This window comes from Hyperoodon ampullatus (genome assembly GCF_949752795.1).
Source record: "Hyperoodon ampullatus genome assembly, chromosome: 5".
Taxonomy (NCBI): domain Eukaryota; kingdom Metazoa; phylum Chordata; class Mammalia; order Artiodactyla; family Ziphiidae; genus Hyperoodon; species Hyperoodon ampullatus.
This window is the reverse complement of record NC_136918.1, coordinates 115552942-115577559: the sequence shown is the minus strand read 5'-3', so window position 1 is coordinate 115577559 and position 24618 is coordinate 115552942. Positions and strand designations below refer to the sequence as shown.

The window sequence follows — 24618 nt, the reverse complement described above, 5'->3', positions numbered from 1 at the left end:
TTTTGTGTTTTTTCCTCCAAATCAGGCCTGTATTTAATGCCACCAGTGCTCAGTTTTTTTCAATAATTGTTTCAGATCAATTTTTCATTGTTGTTCTTAAAAGCAGTTATTAAAGGCACCCAGTGTGGTGTGGATACACTGCTGATTGTTGATTCCCAACCCCTGAGTCTGTCAGGAAGCAGATTAGTGATCAGTATTCTTTTATTTTCTCCAAGGAGCTGTCCATAGCCAGTCGTGGGCAAGTACAAAGGTTATGTCAGGATTGTTTTATAATTCACTTGACAAGTTACCTAAAAACTTGATGAGGCAATGAACTTTTAGGTGTCAAGATGTTTCTGAAAGCACTGCTTCATGAATTCCTGAAAGAACCTTAGCCATCTTATTGCCTAATTATGATGCCATGAGAGATATATCCCTAGATGACCTTAGGGAAGGGATTAGGGAACTACATTTAGAAAGTTATAAGATCCAAAGAGTGATCATATTTATTAGCTCAAACTTGAGAAAGAGGTGAATGATGGAGAGATTATCCAAATGAGAAAGTATTTACTATGTGTGCACTTTAAGTAGCAATATGACCTTAGTTTATTAAAAATATGAATCAATTCATAAAATTTTATTTTTACTTTTGCTCACCAAGTAATCACAGTAAATCTAATCAGTATCTTCCAAAGATAGGATATGTTGGATTCACATCTGTGAAATGGTATTTTTGCCTTCATCCCCAGGGATTGCTTTAGCTGATCCATACTAATTTTGGTCAGAATTGCAATCTTGCACTCTATAAACTTCTAAACACCAATTTTTTTTTCCCAGTGATTTTCTAGTTAAGTAATTTTGTGGCAAAATTTGGTCCAAAATAATATGAAGTTATTTATAGACTTTTTTCCACTAATCATGAATATTCATATCTCATTGCAAAAGCAATAATTTTAAATACATTTGCTGCCTTGGACCCTCTCTGCAGTATGCGTCATATTACCTATCTCAGATCTGAAGCATTTTGAATTCCAAATAAATTTAGCTGCAAAGGTTTTGGATACGGAATGATGGACCCAAACTGATATTTACCTTCTTTGGCCAGTCCTTGAAACCCACTTTCATGTTGTTAGTTTTGTAGAATGGAATCTAGTGACCAGAGGGGGTGGATTCTTCAGTTGTGGCCCTCCTGGATGCTTATTGATATTGCTAATAAGTTCCACAGTTTTATAAAGGACTTAAGTTTTGTCATCATTATATACAATTGGAATATATTCAGTATCAATTATTTGAAAGTTTCATTTTTGTAAGAGTTGGCTAATGAAACAAAGCACCCAATACATTATGTATTCTCTATTCATTACAGTTCATGTCTTTGTAATTATAGTATTTCAACTCATAGTGCTTCTCAGTGTCCCTAAAAGGATCTGTGATGGGGAGGAATGTGTTGTCAATCAGTACTTTCACTTGTTTCATTGAAAGGATATTATCTGTTTGGACAATCCTGTTTCAGTTTCTACTATGTGCATTTTGCATTATGCCCTCTGATTAGGCCACCTATATGTTAACATTAAAAGTCATGATTTGATAATTCCTCGTTATTGCATGTCGATCTTCCAATACTATGTATATACCAATTGACACCCAAATAAAAATTGCCCCTTTGACTTAACCATATGTTTGGCTTGAGGAATTTTTAAATGTCTTATTAAAGATGGAGCAAATGATAGCTTTGCTTTAGGCCAAACCACTGCTTCTTATTCTCTGCACAATTGTTAATTATATTTTGTTAAAATTCCCAGAGGTTTCAGCTCTAAACTAAGGGCCAATATGTAGTTGTTATTAATCATAATTAATATTGACTACTTGTGTATGTTTCTTTTTTTTTTTTACAGTTACATTTCAAAGAGGAGATGGAGGACTAATGAGCAATGGAAGGTATACTGAGGAGATTTTTTAAATTATTATTCTTAATCAGGACTGAGGAAACTCTATAGTAAGATGCTATTATTGTAATAAACAATCACTTATAAGTGAGAATTCTAGGAGGAATTAAATGGCTTACCACAAGGTTTAATGACCTATCTATTGTGCACTTTAGAGGAATCAAGTCCAGATGTTTCATATCTCCCAGAGGCCCCTGAAGAAATTAGTAGTAAATATCACAAGGAATGTGTTCATTTGTTAGCAGGATGTTTATTGCATTAATTAGACATTAGCAAATGAAGTTGCTGTTGTTTAAGACTCCTTATTGGTTCTCACTAAATTGCCGTGAGTGAACAATTACACATAATCGATCACAAAGTAAATGATTCATGGATGATGAATAGGCTGTAGATTGATCAGACTGGATTCCACAACTTTGGATACTCAATTGAAATTGATAAAAGTTGATAACAAACCCATATATCCTCATCTATTTTCCTTTTGCCGATATGGAGATTGTAATTAGGCTCTGGTAATAACTTCCAATCTCCCATTTAATCAATATTTTAGCAAAAAGAGATTAGGTCTAATGAAAGCTAGTGGATGTAGCAAGAAAGCAGTTGGATCTTCTTATTGCAGTTTCCATAGGAACACATGTTTCTCTTAGGGATTGTATCACAAAGGGTCTATCAGAAAAAAAAGTACAATGACTATAGATGTTGCTGTATCTTTGTAAATATGCTAATAATCTGGAAAGTGATCAGAATCCCATCTTTTATATTAAAAATGGGAATTCTGTATTAAATAGGATATGAAGGAAGTTTTCTTCGTAGATTATATACACATGCTGGATCAGACCACAGTGGATCTCACTTTAAAAAAACCTTTAATATTCTCCTAATATTTTAAATTTAGAGAACCTGAAAATGTGCTATTGATGGAACAGTATAAATACTGTTCATTAATTTCCCTTAAGTTCCTTGCCTCTAATCAAGCATGAGGGCCCATATCAGGGGTTATAGCCTATAGGGGACAGATAAATATGGGAGTTGCAGGAATTAAGGAAGCAATAGTTCAAAGTCCTGGAAATGGCTGATACTGAGCAATCATTCTGAGCAATTGTTCCCTTGAGGTGCCAGTTTATCATCAGACCTTGTTTCGGGATGCTGCTATGTTACCAGTTTCCCACCAGTTTCAGGAAAGACGACTGAATTCATTTGGATATCAGCAGAATCCCAGGCAGCATGCTTCGGCTTCCACTGACAGGGTTGATCTATATATAGCCTTAGTGAACTGCTAAAGTTCCTTAATTCTTGAGAGCCTACAGATTTTAATTTGAAAGTGAATTAAAATCTTAAATTCTTTAATCCATTTTAGTTCATGAGACTGATGTCCAAATCTTTCATTGAGTTCCATGGATTGATTTCCTTTTAATTCCTGTTTAAGCCGCCCAGGACTTCTAAATGCTGGTGATCCCAGTTATCCATGGCTTGCTGATTCATGGCCAGCCACAAGCTTGCCAGTAAACAACAGCAATAGTGGCCCAAATGAGATTGCAAATTTTGGGCGTGGAGGTAAGTTATGTTTTTCAAAATTTTTTCATTTATTTGTTTTCTGGGCTTTCCTAGATGCTTTGAAAAAGGCATACTAAAAAGTATTTTCTTCCATAATTAAATTTAGTGATGCACAGGTACATATAATGCTGTACATTTGCTAAATATTTTATTATAAAACTGTTGTATCTATTATCTGGAGTAAAACTAAGCTTTTAAGGACGTCATCACTAACCAAGAAGATAAACATTCATAAAACATTTGGTTTTAGGACTATTAGTACAAGATTACTAAAATCAGGAACCATGCTGCCAAACAGGGCTTATGATTTCAAACTAGTCTTTTCACTTCTCTGATTCTCATTCAATATACATTTATTGAACATGTCCTGTGTATCTGGCACTATGGCAGGCAGTAAAAATATAATATCATATAAGGAGTAGACACTTAAATAAGTATAACAACGTGTTGACAGAGAGCTTTTCTGTAGTTCTACAACTGATAACTGGTACCCTAAATAAAAGACAAAAAATGCTAAGTGGCTGACATGCTAAGATCTTCAAAATTTGGTACCAGGGTCCTCCCCATAGGACTTTATAAGGAGACAGAATTGGACCTACTATAAATAATCACCACCTTCCCCTCTCCATCTTTTCATCCAGTCACTAGGAGAGCAATGGGTTTAGAGAAAGATGGGACTAGAGAAGTCTCAGGCCCCATTGTTTAGTTCAGCCGATACATGAGTTTTTCATTGGCAGAGGATTGTACAGACAGTAAATGGAATGGAGCTGCCTTGCCAGTACCCCAGATGAAAGAGCTGCCCCCTGGAAGTAGGAAAGTTCTATGAATGAATTATTATTTAAGCTGATATATGAAGGAAAGGTGGGGAGTCAAAAGTGTGTAGAAAGTGTGTAGAGAAGAAACCTCCTGTGTTTTAAGGCCCAGAAAGTAAGAGAAACATTGACCTATTTAAGAAGCGAATGAATTTCCTAATGACTTGAGTATAGATTGCAAGGCAGAAAAAGTGATAAGAAATATAGAAGGACAGGTAACAGAGGGCCTTCTGAGCCACACAAAAACTATAAACTTTGGCCAAAGGATGTTCAGAAGCCATTGATGGACTTTTAGAGGAGAATGCTAGAATGCGAGTACTGTTTTAAATCATCCATCCTGCTGCTGAGTGGAGAATGGAGAGAGTGTGGAAAATTTAGGTGATTAATTAGGAGAATAGTGCTGTAATCTAAGAAAGTTCATGTGAATCCACTGGAGGATTTCTACACTTCTAGGTAGAATTAATGTAGGAGACCTAGGGTTGAGCTAAACTCTTCTGAGTCCATTACAAGCCTCAATGATGGATTTCACATGTATGAGTGTATAAACATATTGACTTAGAAGAATAGTCATGGATATTGGCATTTTCTCTTTACAAATGTAATATCAATGCAAGTTTGAATATAATTAAAATAGTGTTTCAAATAATAAAGTTACTAATTATTGCACAACTCTGCATTGTGTCCATACCAACTGAAAAAGAGGGGTCTCCCTCTCATTCTCCAAATAAAATGCAGAAAATTACCAGCCCTACCTGATAGGTGTGTAATGAGAATTAAATGGATGACTAAATATACAGGTTTAGCACAAAGCTTGACATACAATCAGTGGCCAACAGGCATGACTGGGGAGTAAATGATAGGACAGAAAGTAAGTTGTATGACTCCTCAAGAGTCTTGCTTACCCTCTGTAATCCAGTACTCCCCGTTTAGCTTCTCACTTGCCCAGACCCTCTGATAGTGGCTGCCTCCCCTAGGTGTCCAAACTCTGAGCCCTGCAATTATAGGCTACTACTTTACATTGGGTAGTTCTATGCCCAAGCATCTCCTCACCAAGAAAGCAAAACACTGCCCTGCCCTACCCACTGACTTTGAAATTCTGGTCCCAAAGCTTTTATCAGTCAAGGAATAGCTGCCTGTCTTTCTTGTATTTGTATTGGAATAACAAGCCATTCTATCTACATATCAAGAATTAAATGCGCGAAGATGGAGAAAGTGTTTTGGTTTTGGGTTTTTCAGTTTCTAGCAGACTACATCAACATCTAAAATGTCTCAGTCTAATTTAGCCAAAGGGTACAGTTGAAGATTTTCAAGGTTTCCTTCCACTTCCACTTCATTTTCATGACATGAAAATATTTCACAGGTAGCTATCAAGGCCAAGACAAAGTTTTTGCAGGGTTTACTGTATCTCTTTTCAGTGTGATAAGCATTTTAAGCATTGACTATGTACCAAAGATAGGATTTTTTGCAAATTTTATTTCCTTTGCACAATAAATGTGAGACATAGATAATTATATTTACATCTTAGAGGTCAAGAAATTAAGGTTTATCAAGATGAAAAATTTGAGATCCAGATCTAACAGATTTTAAAGCCTAGGTTCTTTTATTTACACTGTTCTGCAGTTAAGGTGGTATTCACATGTATGATTGTATTACCATGTTCACTTAGAAGAATAATCACGGTTACTGGCATTTTTTCCCTTGAGAATGTTATAGTGGCTAAGACTCTGTGCTCTCAATGCAGGGGGCCCAGGTTTGATCCCTGGTCAGGGAACTAGATCCCACATGCCGCAACTAAGAGTTCTCATGCCGCAACTAAAGAAAAAGATCCCACGTGCTGAAACGAAGGTCCCACGTGCTGCAACTAAGACCTGGCACAGCCAAATAAATAAATAAACATTAAAAACCTGGTTTCTGACACCAAACATGTCAACTTTAATAACAATAAAAAGAGAATGTTATACCAGTACATGTTTAAATGTAATGAAAATAGTATTTTGAATAACAAAGTTACTAATTATCACATGTCTACATTTTGACAATACAAACTATAAAAATTCATTTAACTATTCATTAAATGCTTACTCTTTGCAAAATGCTAGGTGAGGAATTATGGAATTAGAGACATAAATCCCAGGTACTCCTGTCTTCAAGTAACTTAAGATACAGTGAAGGGGACAGTCATTCATACAAGTAATTATTCCAGGCAAAAAGAAATAAATGCATGTGTAACCAAGGTGCTGAAAGACTGCAGAATGAAATCATGAGTAAATCCAACTGGAGGGAAATGTTTCTATAATTCATAAGCAGAGAGAGGTTCTATTTCTAGAACCGTAGCTTTGTTTGGTGCAGAATAACATTATGAAGGATTAGATTCTCGGACTATTTTTTTTTTTCCATTTTTAAACATTTAAACACACAACAGTTCAAAAACTTGCAGAGGCTCACAATATAAATCTAAAGCTTTGGAGAACATCATATTCAAGGTGTTTGGAAGCTGGGGTCAATGCTGGAGAAACATCTATCCAGTTAATATTCATCAGTGAAAGACATGGTGGAGGAAGTAGAAACAAAACCCTAAAAACTTCCCTAGAGTGAAGGATCTACCTTCACAATCTTGGTATATTATTAAATATCAAAAGTTTTTGATAATAAAATGATACTGACCTAATGCTTTAGAATGAAATACGTTTCTTTATCATCAAATTTTCTAATTAGTTTATAGCTAAAAACAAGAAGGGCGAGAAAGTAGTTACAAAATTCTGAATCCAAGAACAAGTTACTTGCTTATACCACTTGGTGAAATATTACAAATGTGAACATGTTTAACAATCTCACTGATATGTATTTAAAATAGTCATTTAATAAAGTACGTATATACTTAATTATAAAACAATTTGGAATTCCAGACATCAAAACCCTCAGAGAGACCTAAATTATACAGTGCATAAAATACATTATAAATGTCTTGCTACTGTTGCTAAAGAAGATCATTTTTAGCTTTTGTAAAATGTAAAAGCAAAATTAATATTTTACAAGGATCCTTATTTCAAGTACTGTTGGGTATCATCTCATCTAAAAGTTTTAGGATATTTTGACTATTTCAGCTTTCTCCTTGTGCTGATAAGCTGGTTTTTTGTACTGAGACAACCTTGTTTATTATTACAGTACTATAACTAGTTGAAAATTTCCCATAATGAAGAGATCAAGTGGGTTGATGACCTCATGTCCTATGAAATGTGACTTTCAGAACATACATTATTAAGGAGCATAATATAATTATATTCACTTTTAACACTGCATGATTAAAAATAGTATTAGTGTGAGTGTGTGTGTGTGTGTGTGTGTGTGTGTTTCTTTTTTTAGATACTAGTATCTTTCTTCTGGGAAGGAAAGTAAGTGCTCAGGAGAGAGGTGGCAGTTCTGAAATAAAAAGCATCAAGTAAAGATAATTTAGCACACCAAAGTGATAAATGGACCGATTGATATCCAGTATTGTTCCTAAATTTTAATTTTATACTTGCTGTGTTACAACTTGAAACTATAATTCTCCACTTCTAAGATTTGGTAGCGTAAACTAAACTTGCTGATCACTCATTGCTTTTTCTATAGTTAAATCCTGCTGTATTGTGAAAATGACTTATTCATGAAAATGTTCCTTTGTTATCCAAGAAAAAATAAATTGCTACCATTAGTTACACTCCATTTCTGGAACTGTGAAATCAACCCAGATAAACAGCAAGTTGAAACTTCAGAAGAAAGTGCCTCATAGTTTGGAGAGTATAATTTTGGACATGTTTGCATCTATTTAGCAGTTATATTCCATGTCTCTTGAGATAAAATGGAAAAAGTTGCTTTTATCCATGATTTGTAGATTCACTTTTGTCATTGCTTCAGTAAAGAGCTAACAATTTCATAGATTCTAAAACAGAATGAGCATCTGAAAGCATTTTTTAATAGTGAAATATACCAAACTTCTCATTCATGGTTGAAGAAAATAGGGGAAGGGGTGTGTTAACCAGTGAGACATGAAGGACGAACTGTAGGCCTGCCTGTCACAAGGCTGATAGTTTGGTGATGGTTGTATATCATCTACCCTTCATTGGCTCATGAAGCCCATCTCAGCTGAAATGCAAACGTGTGGCATGACACATTTATTTTTCATCTTCAGTCCTGATAGTTTTGGGCTTCCTGTGCATCATTTAATTGTTTCATTTCCCTATGTTCACCACAGATGTGCTGCCACCAGTTCCAGGCCAAGGGGATAAAACGGCAACGATGCTCTCAGATGGAGCCATTTATAGCAGCATTGACTTCACGACCAAAACCACTTACAACAGTTCCAGCCAAATAACACAGGCTACTCCATATGCCACTACACAGATATTGCATTCCAATAGCATACATGAATTGGCTGTTGATCTGCCTGATCCACAGTGGAAAAGCTCAATTCAGCAAAAAACAGATCTGATGGGATTTGGTTATTCTCTACCTGATCAGAACAAAGGTAACAATGGTATGTCAAGTCCTTACTTCCTGAAGAGTTATTTTCATATCATTTTTGCATGAGATAGAAATTAGTATTTGTTTTTCAGTTTAGTGATTCATCACCAGGTTCACTACCTAAACTAAAAAATATACCGGCATGTATTCAGTACCTTCCACAATCCCCACCACCACCACCGTCGTCACTATCACCACACACCAACACCAATCAGTTTCATCCTTTTAGCTCTTTTTTCAATAGCGATCAGTAGTCCATCTCGACTTCCATTAGGCAGGTAGACAAAACATGCCTCCACTGTCCTATGACATCTGCTTCTGAGTTGCTAACTGCATGTTCTGCATGGGCTTGTGCTGTGAACTAATCACATGATGCCACTATGACCTCTGCCCTTTAACCTTTAGCCTTACTTTACATCCCTGACTACCGATTGGCTGAGGGATTGTCTAATAGAATGCCACACAACCAGTCACAGGATTTCAGCACCACCAGCTCTCACAACAGCTCAGAGAGGAGTGGCAGTCTCTCAGGTTGGTCTCGTCACAGTAAGGAGAACTATTTGTTTGTCACCAGCATATGACCTGTGTTCCTAACAACCATGAAGAAGTACCTGGATCACAACTCACTGTCAGACATTTATCTTTCAAATAACAATAACAGTTTATCCTAATGAAATCATGATTTGGGGGAGGGAGTAAAATTCACCATCACCCTTTATGTACTAATTGTACAAGGATGTATTCAGTACCATTTTACTAAATACAAATTATTAAGGATCAGATGAGTTTGATCTACCTTGAACCCTACTTAAGAGTCCAGAGAACTTTACAATAAAAAAGATCTTATAGGAAAGTCAACCCCATGGTGTGGACAGCAAAAGATGAATTCAACAAAAATGCAAATGATTTTGGAGATTGTTCATAATATTAGGAGCCTGGTGATGTGACTTCCTATATTTGGACAATTTTTCCGAAATATTATGTAATAGGATTCTATTGAATGATATTATTTAGAGTAAGGTCCTGATACCATGCTAAACAAGAATGTTAATATGGGACATTATTCTTTACATTTAATTGCCAAAAACCCCCTAACCTTTCCTATTGATAATTCTTTTGTGCTGTAAATTTTAATATATATTCAAGATACATCAGCTGAACTAACAGTCTGTACTGCAGGTATGGTATAGCACACGTGGGGAAAAACACATTTTACTGGAAAGAAATATATACCTATCATAATGAATATCAGTGATTTTCTCTAGGCCCAAGGATCCTCATCTCTAAAATGAGGAGGTCCTAGTAGACATTCTAACTTTCAAACATAACATGTATTTTGTGTATGACTGACGACTTTATCTGCACATTTCTAGTTGATGCCACGACCTTATTTGCTTCTTTTCTCATACTAATGATATACTATTTATTTCTATGAAGTTTGTTTTAACCTCAGTTCCTTAATAAAAGATTATGGTGTATTATGATATGTCACAGACTATGAGGCATCAAGACCATAAAGAGTTAATTATTTTACATCATTAGGTTAACATTTACTAAATGACTTTTCCTCAGAGATAAAACCCTTTCAGTCTGAAAATGTTAATGTTCTCTCTCCCCTCCAAAATGAGCCATTTGTTCTTCTTACCTATTGGTAGAATTAGATACATTGTAGAATGCAGAAAATTTTAAACATCTGTTATGAATTTAAACTGGCTTAATAATATAGGGGAATTTTTTTGAATAACCTTATATGTCATTTGTACTGTCATTTATTTATGAGGAATCCCACAACTGTACTGAATAATTAAAAAATTAATTTTATCCTAGGCTTATTTCATTCAAGATATGCAAAGTCTCTCTCTCTCTCTCTCTCTCTCTATATATATATATATATATATGTATATTTTTTAATCTATATATTGTAAGCCAAGGATTGTTTAAGACCTTCTGTGAATTCCTTATTAAATATTCTGTATATCTTGATTACCACTGAGTTTTTAAAGTTATCTTTTGAGTAATTGTAAGCAGAACATGATTCACAATAGTGCTTACTGCTTTTTTGAATCCATTAATCTCCTGAGTGACATTTATATATATATATATACATATATATATATATATATATATATATATGGATTATATTAACTACTTCATCTACATTTGAATACAAAATTACTTAAATCGGTGATAGAAAGAATTCTTTAGGGGGTAAGAGTGACGTGATTATTCTCTTCTTAGTTTAGTCAAATTGAGTTTAATATTAGAGTTTGTTTTGTGCTTATAATAAGAGGTATGTTTCCTAAAGCTTAGATTTAAGATCAAACTTCCCTATGGATATTGGATCATATTATATTGATATTATAAGATTTTCTTAATTTGTTCACAGTGATGAAAGAAATTTAAAATAATCACAGTAATAAAGAAAATTGGACATTCCTGAGTTATATGAATGAATTTCTCACCCTGTTTGAAACACTCTTATAATATATTAAATACATAAGTTCTTAGCACTTCTCTTAAAAAAGCCAATCATTAAAAAATATAAAACTCAGATTTTTTCAAAATAGTATCTGCAATCATAATTTTATATATATACATCATATATAACACAGTGCCAGTAGTAATAACTAAATCTTTTTATATGCCATTTAAAAAAATAGACTATAAGTTTAATTTTAAAATGAGCTATTTTTGTAATTTTCTTTACATAGAAATCATTTGTTTAGCATAAGTAAATATAAATCCAAATATTTACATTTTCAGTTGAAGAGGGACGGGTCAAATATGTTTGCAAATCATCAAAATATTTTCCCCTAAAATATAATGCAGGCAGTTCTCACCTTAAAATGCTTGATGATCTTTGGTTGCAAGTAAACAGCAACACAATGGGTTCACTTAGATCAAGATATAGATCTCAGATAGAGAATTTAATTTTCTTAGCTCATATCATATGCCACTATTATGCTAAGAGCCCACCTCTTAACTCATTCTAGAGAAGATAAAGCATGTTGATTGATAGTCTTACCATAAGTACCCACAATGAGAGGCAGAAATTTCCCCCAAAGAGGGGAAAGTAGATATTGTATGGAAAACCCTCACAAATTCCCCCTATGAATCACCTCTGCTTCCACAGCACATTTTTACGTAAGTTGTTTGGAAAAGTTGATAATGGCTTTCCTGACCTTGGACAAGGATTTCAACAAAGCTGCGCTCAGAGCTGCTGAAATTGTAATTTCCAGTAAAGCTGCTGCATTGTAAATTGCTTGTTCTCTTACTGTGTGAATATGGACCATAAATTCAGAAAGAACCTCTATTTTCTCATCTATAAAATGGAGATGTAAAAACTTCCCTATTTGTATCACTCAGTTCTGGTGGTGATCATATAACATTTCTAAAAGTGAAAAAAGCATAGTACACATATAAATATACAAAGGATAAAAGAGGTACAACTAGGGAAAAGCTATGAAGAACACACGCCCAACCCATTCTTCTTTTATGTATTGAGACATAGTTCTGATACTATCGAGAAAGATACAATCTTGTTTATGATTGTTTTGATCAAGAAACAAAGAATTAAGGCTCACCTACCTTAAACACAAAAATTACAGACTTAAATTCAATCAGGTTTATTATTTTTATTCTAAAAATCGGGTTATTTCTGGGATCCTCATTGAAGTAGGAGTTGCGTGTGGAATGGCTTTGGAAACAGGTAGATTTGAGTTTGCTTTGAGATAGGTGAGATGGGAGAGTGTGATAATGACTGGCATTTATTGAACATTCTATACATTCTGAGCCCTTTATATGCCTTATCTCTTGTAATACTCAAAATAATCCCCCAAAATAGTAACTTTATATATTTTTACATGCATGGAAATTGAGGTGATATCTATGAATAACTTGTCAAGTAGGTGAGAAACTAGTTTTCAAACCCAGAGATCCAGCTCTTATCCTCAAAGCAGAAGATACCTGCTCTCCTTTCTCTTAATGCTTCTTCTGCCAAAGATAAAAAGTGAAAGGAAAGGTGAAAGCACTCAGTTTTCAGGGATGCTCTTTTAAATATGTGTGTATATGTGCACACTACCTAGAAAACAGACATAATTCCATAATTGGCAATAGAGTATATGTCCAGTTCAGTAGTTTCATCACTTTCTGGCACTCAAAGTTATTATTACATTCCATAATTTTCTGAATTGGCTGATGCAGGTTAGTAATTGGTAGAAGAAAGGAGTTGAGGTAAACTTCAGTGATAATCTCTATTGTTAGATAGCTCTGCTACAAATATTTGATGCTCATAACTTTTAGTTCCAGAAAGATGTAGTTCAAGGGGTCAATACCATTTTTTTTTTTGGAAATAGAGCTGTTGACTGTAGTGGAAGTGACAGAAGTTACTTAGGTTCCCCTGAAACATTTTTTGTCATTCTGCTCAAGAATTACACATTTCTGCATCCAACTGTGGTCCATTTAGGAAGAAACTTGATGTACTTAATTTTGGCAGAGTAAAAAGTACTTCATTGAACAAACGATAAAACTATATTTTTATATTTTTAAAAATATTTTTATATTTTTATATTTTTTAAACTCTATTTCATTAAGCTCTGGTAATTCCAGATATGGCTTATATGCTGCCAACCTACATTCTGCTCATATTTTGTGCATCAATTCATTTGTATTATGAGAATACTGAAACTGATTACTATATTTCCATTAATTTCCCGCATATTTGGAATTTTAAGAAATGTTATGCTTAGACATCTGAGAACTACTCTCACTATATGCAAAAATAATTGTGCCATTCATTAGTCAGAAATTCTATAAAACATATCATTGTGAAAGATTTACAAGTATCCTCCAGATTGTAGTTGATTGATTTTTATAAGTTACTTTTGAGAGAAAACTGTTACTCTCCTGGATTAATTAAATTGAGTAAATTCTAACGGAAAAGTTTAGCCTGTATCCTTAGATACTGCATTTTCCACTGAGACAGATTATGCAAAAGAGCATTATAAACGCACTAAAATCTGACATTTGAAAGAATTTGTTATGGCCCATTATTTCATCTAACAATGAAAATGTGGAGGCAGCAAACGTGAATAAATCAATAAATTAGCTTTTGCTACCGCAGCCATGTTTTTGGTTTATTCAACTCTGCAGTTAATGCATTGTGAAAGAAACAATATCATTTTGAGTGATTTATAAAAATGTTTTTCTTATTATATCATTTCATTGTTTATTGCTTTTAACAGCTGTAACATACTGATTCTGGTGTTTTGAAAACATATACATCTTCCTGTCTGATATACTCTGTTTCTTGTGATATTCACTATGTCTGAATAAATGTATTATTATTTTCAGGTGGGAAAGGTGGAAAAAAGAAGAAAAATAAAAACTCTTCTAAAGCACAGAAAAACAATGGATCAACCTGGGCCAATGTTCCACTACCTCCTCCCCCAGTCCAGCCCCTTCCTGGTACAGAGCTGGAACACTATGCAGTGGAACTGCAAGAAAATGGGTAAAAATATCTCACACACCAGCAAAATACCCAGGGCTATCCTCCTTTCTCTGTTATTCATTTTTGTCTTGATACTGTGTCATCTTCCTGTTTTCCCTGCCGCCTTCCCAACCTGTTCATTGCTCCCCCCCCCTTTTATTGTTTGCCCCATCTATATATTTTTAGCTGATAAATACAACACAGCACATATTGAGGACGTAGAATCCTTGGCCATCAAGTGCCTTAGATTGTCTGCAATCATGATAATGCAGCCTCCATTTATAATATTGCTTGTTAGTTTGAAAGCAAGTAACCCAGAGCTCTGTGAACTAAAGAGGCACTCCTGAGAAGGGCTGAAAGGGAAATTAAAATAACCTTCTTCATCATCCCTCACATTTCTCTAATGACTTGATGTCTGGCCGTAGCAGGGCGCCCACTGTTGAGCTCCATCACAATGGGATAATTGTAAGGATCTGGACAGTGGGTAGGACTTTAATCATCAGCTTTGCTGGGAATTTAGGGGTCCGAACAATAAAGGGGGTTCAAGCCAATGCACACTCTGTAACAAAACCTTTTAAGTTAGAAATTTTCCTTTAAGAGTTTTAAATTAAGTGACCAGCTTCCTTATTCTTTCCCAAACATCTCACAAGAATTAGTTTGTTTTCCTCTGTTAGTTTAAGTGTCAATTGATTTTGAAGTAGAAAGACATTGATACTGTTTATTTTTTAATCCAAAGGAAAAAATAGCTAGTCAGAAGAAACATAGTCTCTTTTTCTATTTTAGTAATTCTAAGTGCTCTGTCTTCCTCACAATTTCCAGGTCACCCATTGCTTTTGACTGAAACTGAAAAATGCAGAATAGAGGCAGTTTTTTATTCCAAGTTTTCCTTTATTTGGAAGTATTTAGGTATTAAAATATCTCAGTTTATTTAAATAATGGTTTTATTTCCTATCTTGTTTTACATAAAGATCACATGCACATGCTTATAATTTTTTCTCCATCTCCTTTTTTCTTATATAACTGCTATCTTTGAGGTCTCCAGATTAATTTTCCTAACTAGAACTTTCTTTATCACATTTGCTTCCAAAAAAAGATTCCATTTGCTTTTTCTTTCAGTTACCTAATATATATATACACATATACTCTATATATTCATTATATACACAAATAGATAGATGGGCATGCATATATATAAATAAGCATACCTCCATATTTTTTTCTCTATATCTTTCTTTCCCTCCAAAGGGCTTCATTTGCTTTTGTGAGATTGTAGTTCCCATATATATGCATGTCATTTTTATTGTACTTTTGTTAAAATGTTCACATCTGAAATAGGAAGTTAAAAGTATACCTTCTTTCTCTGACTTTTTTAAAAACAAAACTTTGCCCATGATCTTATGTAATACATATCAATAATAAAATATGTTAGTGTCACACAATTCCTAGGCAGGGAAGCAGGGAACAGAGGTGTGTATTTCACAAGAAAATATTATTACAGGGCTTAGAAAAATACATTTTAAAGGCCGTAATTAGAAAATAAGAAAATAAAACTTGTAAACCGGGGAGAGAAAAGTAGTGTTGTTAAACATTTATAAACATAAAGTCTTGAACTCAGATAACATAAGTATTGTAGGTAATTTGGAATTTTGATTAGTAGATTTGAGATGATTATGACTTTGTCCATCTCTTGTTATCTTATTAATATTTTTGTATTTTCTAATGTGAAAACCTTATAATACTGAGAAAAGATATTTTTAATATTTTCTATATTTATACTCTGCTATTCATGATATTAACTTTGAGCTTTTATAGAATTGTTTATATGCCTTGATTTGAAACTTATGCAAATTTAAAGTTTTCTTGAAATATAAACAACAAAAAACTTTAGAAGTCACCTGTTTTTAATAATTTTTATTTCTAACAAACAAGGATTCAGCAATTGTACTTCTTATGGTGATATGTAGATTTTGTTTTTGTTGTTTTAGTATATCGTAATAGAGAACTTATTCAACATACTTTTTTTTTTAAGTACATAAGAACTGTTAAGCCCAGTGCCAGAAAGGAAAGCAAAAGAGATGAAAGAAACAAAAACACAATTAATAAGGAGGATCTGATCCCTGATTTAGGAAACTCACAGAATTCAGAGGTAGAGACCAGAAACCACACGCACACACACACACACACACACACACACTATTTTGTATGGCAAGCCCTAGCTAAGCAATATGTACAAAATAACAACTTGCATACAGAAAGGGATAACCATGTAGGCCAGATAAGGCTGGGGCAAGCCTATAGAAGTTGAATTCTGAGGTGAATCTTGAATCACTTATTCACAAATTATAGTACCCAGAGTTGGGTGTCTATTGGGTGCCAGACTCTGAGCCAGAAGCAAAAAGGACAAAGATAATGAGAAGTAGTCCCTAACATAAAGTAATCTCCACATCAGAATAGATTTCTAACCAATGAGTACAACAAAATATTACTAATGTCACTATTTGTCATGCAGATGGAGAGAAATTTTCCTAGCCAAAGCCAAAAAATAGAAATAAAATGAAAGATGAGGGGAAAAAAAGGAATAGTCCCATTAGTTTTCCTTAGGTACTTCCTACTCTTCCTTTGAAACCCCACCCTATTCTAGTTAAGGTTACTTACCTTTCCTTTATTTGTCATTATTCCTTAAACTTACTTCTCTATTGTAATACTCATCACATTGCATTCCAGTTGCTTGTCTATATCTTTCTGCCATATGAGGTTTGTTGAGCTTGAAACATGCACAGGATAGAAGTTAATTTGAAAAGGTGTCGTGAGGCCAGTTGTGAAGTCTTGTATGTCTTATAGGAATTCTGATCTTTGGGTACAGAAGATGGATTGGAGGACATGAGGCTAGGGCAGGTAGATGATGTATGGGATATTTCAGCAGAATGGCCAATACCATGAAAATGATAAGAGAATAAAATAAGGCAATGGCAGCAGGATGGAGAGAGAGGGATAGATTTTAGAAATGTATCTAGCCCAGAATAATCACAATCTTGAAAAGATTGTCTTTTGCTTTTTATTACAATGTTTAATATTGTTTCTAAGAACTTAGATATCATCAATTTTCTTTCTTAGCCTTTCTTGAGCCATTTTCCTCCCACAATACTAAATATCAAAAGTTATCTAATCATTGTCCTAATAGACAATGATTTGTTAATTCAGTACTATATCAACAATGGTAAATGTTCTCTCTCATCAATATGCCTCTCTCAGCTAGACAAAAATGTATCAAAATGTATGTTCTTAGCTATAAATATAATGTATTTTAATGTAATCATATGATGCTAGGAAGAATTCAGTAGTAACTCAATAGAAAACCAATGCTTTGTTTTGCCATTGCAATTAGAAATTGGCAGGCTTTCGTGGTTGTTGAACTTTATTGTATTTTTATTAGTAGTTTGGTGTTTGTATCTGGCCTTTCACAAGTTAGTTCACATGCAACATTGATTTGTTGTCATCCTGCTCATTATTCACCAGGCAAGACAGATAATATGATGCCTCATATTTCACTGACAGTAAGTCAAAGAACAAAAGCTTCTCTAGGAAAGGTTGGCCAAAAGACCTTTGGATTGGCATTAGAATCGTTTTCACAGTCTATTTTAGGTTACTACAAGAAAAAGTTGAATTTTCGTCACTCAAATAAGATATACATCTGTAAATATGAAGGAAACTCTAAAACCGGAACTATGCTTTTCATAACATTCATAGAGTCATCTATTACTTTCTTGCCCTTCTTCAGAAACTGCACAAAACCTAAGTATCTGTTGTTCTGGAATTAATTAAGACATGAATACCTCACAGGTGATGCACAGTTCTCCCCATGGTGTGATTTGCACTGTATCCCACATTTCTTTAACCTGTTCTCGCATGTTCTTCACCTAGACTTTCTTTTATCCCCCTCTCTCTATTTTCCACTTCTTGCACAAACGACTGAGATGAATCCATGGATTTTTCTTAGTTCTGCTTATGTTCCACAGGGGGACAGAATTTGCTCACTGCTGTTCTAGATTATCTTTGTAGAAAAGAATTGGAAGAATTGATGATAAACACCCATTCTAGTTAAATGGAATAGCAATTAGAATATTTTTTTAGTCATTTAGTACATTATGCAATGTAATTGTATAATGTTAAAACTCATATTTATATGGTAGACTCTTCTTTGCCTGATGGTATTTGAATAATAAAAAAATGAGTTGAGTAAAACTAATTACAATTTTTTATGTTACCTTAACACATGATATATGTACCATTACTTACTCCTTTTCTTATGTTCTGTATGTATTTTCATTCCATATGTGTGTTTCCTTTAAATTATTTGAAGTAAGAATAGTTTACTACTTATGAAGTAGGGAAATTTTAGGAGATAATTGCCTACTTCCATTTGAAAGATTGAATATATAAATGTTCTTTCTTTGTTCAAAGGTAGGACATTCCTGACAGTAGTCTATGTAAGCAAGGAAAGTACATGTACTAGTTTATAGAATAAAATTGTGCTATTTTGTAACAAGTTTATGAAATAAAATTAATTGTAACTATTGATGAGTATAACAGGATACATATTCCATATTGAAAATGGGCAGTTTTTTAAAAAAAAAATTAGGCTACTTATACATATTTTTGTTTGACTTAATAATATAGCATTTAAAGCTAAGTAAGTTAAGAGAAACCTAAGCATTCTTAATAATGAAGCAGTTTGTGAGTTTTCATTTCAAATCAATAAATATGCTTATCATGTACTATTTTTAAGGTATTACATCAGATGTGGCCAAACAGGAATAGTTCAATGTCATTATGTTAATGTAGCTTAAATCCACTTGAGGAAAAATACTATTAACATGTGAAAGGTTAAATACTAAAATAAATTGGACAACAGTTACAGGAATCAACATTGGAAATGGCAGAAGACAGTGTATAATCAATTTTCAAGTAAATGTGCAAAAATATTATCAGCGCAAGTTCAGAAGAGTAATATATCAGTACTACTTGGCCTCATCAGGGAAATCTTTATAAAAAATATGGGATTTAGCCTGTAGCTTGAAGGATTTGTAAGAGTAAGCTAGGTGAAATTGGAGGAGTCTAGCTTATTTGAAATAAGTTGAATTCTTTAAACTAATGCAACAGGATGGAAAAGTACAAAGAAAGGAGGAAACAAACCAATTTCTTTTGAGCAGGAGATTCTTGTTGAGAAACTGAAGAAAACATCTGAAAAGGTAGGTTGAGGCTTTAACACATTTAATGGACAGAACAGAGTAAAGTGAAGTGAATGTTTTATTCTAAGAGTTCTGATATTTCCATAGACAGAAAGTGTAACTGATGTGCAAGATTGATTAGAAGATGGGGAAAATTAAAAGCAATAAATCCAACTGGGATAGTGGGTTATGAACCTTTACACCCCAGACTCTTATCTTCAAATGAAATCTAACTGTGATCTCCAACATAAAAAACATTAAAAATGCCATCGTTTTAGAGCAATATATTTTTTCGGGTCATACTGGTACTTATACAGTCAAGAAATGGGAATACAAGTTTAACCGTTGATATTTTCTAATATATAAAAGTGGTTATTTGTAACACACTAAAGTGTGCCTGACACTAAAATGTAAAAGACATTTCAGAAGAGATATTCCTATCAGATTATACAGGGCTTCTGAAACAAAGTCTTCAGTTTGCAACTCATCAAGGTAGAAGATTATTCAGGTACCCTCAACAAGAGATGAAAATTCAACAGCCAGAGATGTCATCACACTCTGTATAAAATCTCTCAGTGACTATCCATCACCCACAGGCAAAATTCCAAACTCTTTCTCGGGGCTGATGAAGCCCTTCATGATCTAGCACATACTCACCTCTCCTGCCTCATCCATAACCAACCTTCTTTATTTGCCAGCTCTTACCAGTTAGAAAGCTGAGTTCTTCAAATACTTTATATTCTCTCTTCCTCTGGGCCCCCTCATGTGTTACCTAAGAATATCCCCTTTTTCAGTGGTCGGCAGAGCCTCAACCAAGCCCCAAACTAATTTCAGCCTCCCTGCTTTATTCCTATAATACTTGGTATCTTTGATTATTTGCTACATATCAGTCTGCCCCACTGGATTTTATGCTCTATAAAAAGATCAAGTTACCTGACACATGATGGTCAAATCAAAGGATGATAAATTCAGGAGTTTTAAATAGACTTTATTTTTTTAGATCTGTTTTAGGTTAACAGCAAAACTGAGCAAAAAAATGCATAATTTCCCAATTTCCCATGCCTCCACACATGCATAGCCTCTGCCACTATCAACATCTCCCACCAAAGTGGTACATTTGTTAAACTGACGAAACTACATTGCCACATAATTATCACCCAACATTCATGGTTTACTTTACGTTTCACTCTTGGTGTCGTACATTCTGTGTGCAGATGTACAAAGAAAAACTGGATGAGTGTATAATAACATGTATCCACCATTGTAGTATCATCCAGAGTAGTTTCACTGTTGTAAAAATCCTCTGTGATCAGTCTGTTCATCCCTCTCTCCCTCCCCTTAACCTCTGGCAACCACTGATCTTTTTACTGTCTTCATAGTTTTGCCTTTTCCAAAATGTCATATAGTTGGAATCATACAGTATGTAGCCTTTTCAGGTTGGCTTCTTTCACTTGGGTAATATGCATTTAAGATTCCTCCATGTCTTATCATGGCTTGATAGTGCATTTCTTTTTAGCACTGAATAATATTCCATTATCTGGATATGCCATGAGTTATTTACTCATTCACCTACTGAAAGACATCTTTGTTGCTTCGAAGTTTCACTAATTATAAACAAAGCTGCTATAAACATCCACGTGTAGGCTTTTTGACAAATTCATTTTTAAACAGGATAATTGGAAAGACACTCAAGTAAAACTATTCAAGAATCATCTGGACATTTACAAATTAGTGTTTTGTAAGGGACATTAAGACTAGATATATATATTTGTAATATTCATTCTATTTTCAGTTTCTTTAATAGAAACCTTCTATATGCTAGATAGGTGCTAGAAATGCAAAGTGGAGAATTACAGAGTTCTCGGGTTAAGGACCTCATAGAATAGTGGGGAAAAAGAGACGTGAGACAAATAACTCCAGTATAACATGGGGAGTGCACAGTATAAGTATTATGGAGTTGTAATCAGTTCCATATGGTGGGACCAGAGAAGGCTCATGAAACTGAGGACATTTGACTTGAACCTTGAAGGAGAAGCAGGAGCTCACAGTCACGTGATTTGAGAGTAGTCATATACAGACCCAGAGATGAAAAAAACATAGAGTAGGCTGGTGTTGGGGAAATAATGGGAAATTAAGCTAGAATAATAGGCTGATGAGATGGGGAAGTATCTTTTAGTTCTTGCTAATGGGTTTGAACTTTTTCTTACATTAGCAATATCACTAATAATTTAAACATAGGTGTGATGTGAATGAAGATTTTAGAAATATAATGAGATTGCCTGTATGGAAGATATAGAAAGGATGATGTTGATATTCCAAGCGACTAGGAAAGCTAATAGGCTAGTTCACCTCAGAAGGAGATTGATCTGTGATTGTGGGAGTAGAGGTGAAGTGTAGAATAAAGACTTGGGAGATATTTAAGAGGTTGAATTTATAGGACAATTACATCTAATAAAATTGCTTATCTTATCCTTGTCTCCTTTTAAAAGTACGTTGGGATCTATTTGATTTAAGAAAATAATAGCACTACAGAGAAGGTGTAAATAAAAATGCTACTGATTTTGTGTCACAATTAAAATATTTTGGATTAATTGTCTATGTTCCCTCACCAGAATCCCTAAAACATGCTGTTTTTAAAATTGCTGTTTTTCTTTTTAATATATATTTTATAGGATTAGGTTTTAAACTTCTGTTTCTATAGATTTGAGATGTTGAGATACAAGGAGACATCAGTTTCTAATGAAAAATTAAGAAAATTAAGACAGTTTAAAGGTTATTGAATACATTTTGTAGCACAAAGTCTTAATGATTGACATGTCATACAGAATGAAAGGTTGGCATAGATCTAGAATAAGAGTAAATAAAATTATCAAACACTTCTTAGATGAATAGTGGCATATTCTGTTGGTGCACAAGGATGAAGAAGAGAAGAAAGTGGTTAAATCTACAAGCACTAAATTCATTAATTGTCTTTAACTGGCAATTTGGTTTTTCCACGTGGGTAACTTTGTTGGGAAGTTTTTGCCTTTTGTAACTGTCGGGGTAACAATTAGCTAAAAAGATCTTTTAAGAATAAATTGAGATCTTGAGATAACCAATGTACTTATGATTAGAAATTAGATAACAGCCAAGTGATTTACTATAATAGTGCCAACAACCAGAAATCAGGAGGAAATACTGGGAGAACATTTTAGATGCTATTGTGGTTGCCATTCATTGCCAGTGTAATTGTGTGTGTGTGTGTGTGTGCGCACGTGCGTGCCTAAGTGTTAATGTGCTTTTTTTCCTCATTTAATTTCAGCTATGACAGTGATAGCTGGTGCCCACCATTACCAGTACAAACTTATTTACACCAGGGTATGGAAGATGAACTGGAAGAAGATGATGATCGTGTCCCAACACCTCCTGTCCGAGGCGTGGCTTCTTCCCCTGCTATTTCCTTTGGACAGCAGTCCACTGCAACTCTAACTCCCTCCCCACGGGAAGAGATGCAGCCCATGCTGCAGGCTCACCTGGATGAGTTGACAAGGGCCTATCAGTTTGATATAGCAAAGCAAACATGGTAAATATCCTCATGAGGTCAGGGGACCCATGCTTTCAACACATGGATAGAGGAAACGTTCTTTCACATTAAATTCACAAGAGAGTCTCATTGAACTCTACAGCTGGGGTTAGAAATGCTTTTCTACAACTCGTTCATCATCCAGATAAGGAAATTGACTGAAGAAATGTTAAATAATTTGACCAAAGTCACACAACTAATTAGAGTGAGCTGGAGCAAGAATTCAGATCTGCTGAGTTTCAGACTCAAGTACTTTTGGCTACACCAGCATCTTTTCTAATTTACAGTTTAGCTTCAATTAGCTTATCCTTGAACTCACTTCCAACACCATAATGAAGGACTCTTTTTAGATTCTTCAAAGTGTCTGTGATTAATTCTGTATGTGGTTGTGAATATGTAAATGTAAGCTTCTGCAAATCACATATGGTCAGTGTCAGTTGTTAAAAGACCTTCTCTGGGCTGAACTAAATAAGACAGAAAAGAACAACGATGTTAGTAACAGTAAATGCACACACACACAAAAAGCCCCTAGAATAAATTACAAATCCCAAATTCCTTTTTTTCTCATTGATTCATAAACTTTCATAAGGAAGAGATGGCAGTCTGCTGATGTATCCTGTGAAAAATATGACAGGAATACAAGTGGAACCGACTCTCACAATTCTGTGCAGTTATTTTTTTCTTATTTTCTCTCCCTTCTCCCAAACAGTAACATATAAGTTTGACTCCTGAAAATGGAATCTCAGTAACATACCTCTGATTATCTTATGTTGATTTACATCCTGTGCTTGAAGTTAAAGTTTTATGAAAGAGCCTTAGCTTCTTTTTGGGTAGTTTTAGCTACTGGGATAAGCTGATAATGAGATGCCTTATTCTCAGTGTTGATGAACTATGTGTTTTAAAAATACAATTAAATATACAAAGAGATACTCAAACCAGGAATATCCTTGAAAGCTTAATACAAACATAGGTTCTTTTTTTAGAATCAGAGGTTCTTGAACATTTTCTCAATCATCAGATTTTTTTCCAAAGGTCAAAGACATCTTACTGTTAAACAGTATTCTTTTGCGTCAGTCTGCTTTATAAAGTACAACTATTGAAGTTGAAGCCAGCTGCTTTAAGAGCCAGAGGATTTCTTTCAAGTTAATTAAATGAAGCCCTGCATATTAGTCCTTTAAAGCACAGATTCTAGCTTGGAGGTTCTCAACGCTGCCTGCGTTTTGGAATCATCTGGATAACCTGGATGCATAGGCCCCAACCCCAGATATTCTGATTGCTTGGTCTGGGATTTGACTAGGGTCAACCAAGGCTGGACCACTGCCACTGCCACTCCTTACTAGCTGTATGACAATGGGCAACTCGCTTAACACTTCTGTGCCTTGGTCCCCCATTTGTAAAATGATAATGGTAATAGGAATTGACTCATCTACAAAGTGAGAGGGCAGTCCCCCCAAGACCACCCTCACTTCCGACACTATGTACAAGTTTGGAGAGTCCCCAAGTCTACCCCCAGGTTCAAGAATCACTAGAAGGAGCCACAGAACTCACT

General features: G+C 34.4%; 1 protein-coding gene across 1 annotated transcript in view; it reads left to right on the top strand.

Moving 5' to 3' along the window:
• The window catches only part of ROBO2 (roundabout guidance receptor 2), a gene marked incomplete at both ends in the record, with an annotated part of 582120 nt that overhangs the window by 534283 nt on the left and 23219 nt on the right, over positions 1-24618 (top strand). The window contains 6 exons of the mRNA XM_079704897.1: positions 1875-1917; positions 3352-3479; positions 8523-8804; positions 9197-9322; positions 14144-14300; positions 22809-23069. Of these exons, the coding sequence (XP_079561023.1) occupies positions 1875-1917; positions 3352-3479; positions 8523-8804; positions 9197-9322; positions 14144-14300; positions 22809-23069 (997 nt within the window). The remainder of the gene's footprint in view (positions 1-1874; positions 1918-3351; positions 3480-8522; positions 8805-9196; positions 9323-14143; positions 14301-22808; positions 23070-24618) is intronic.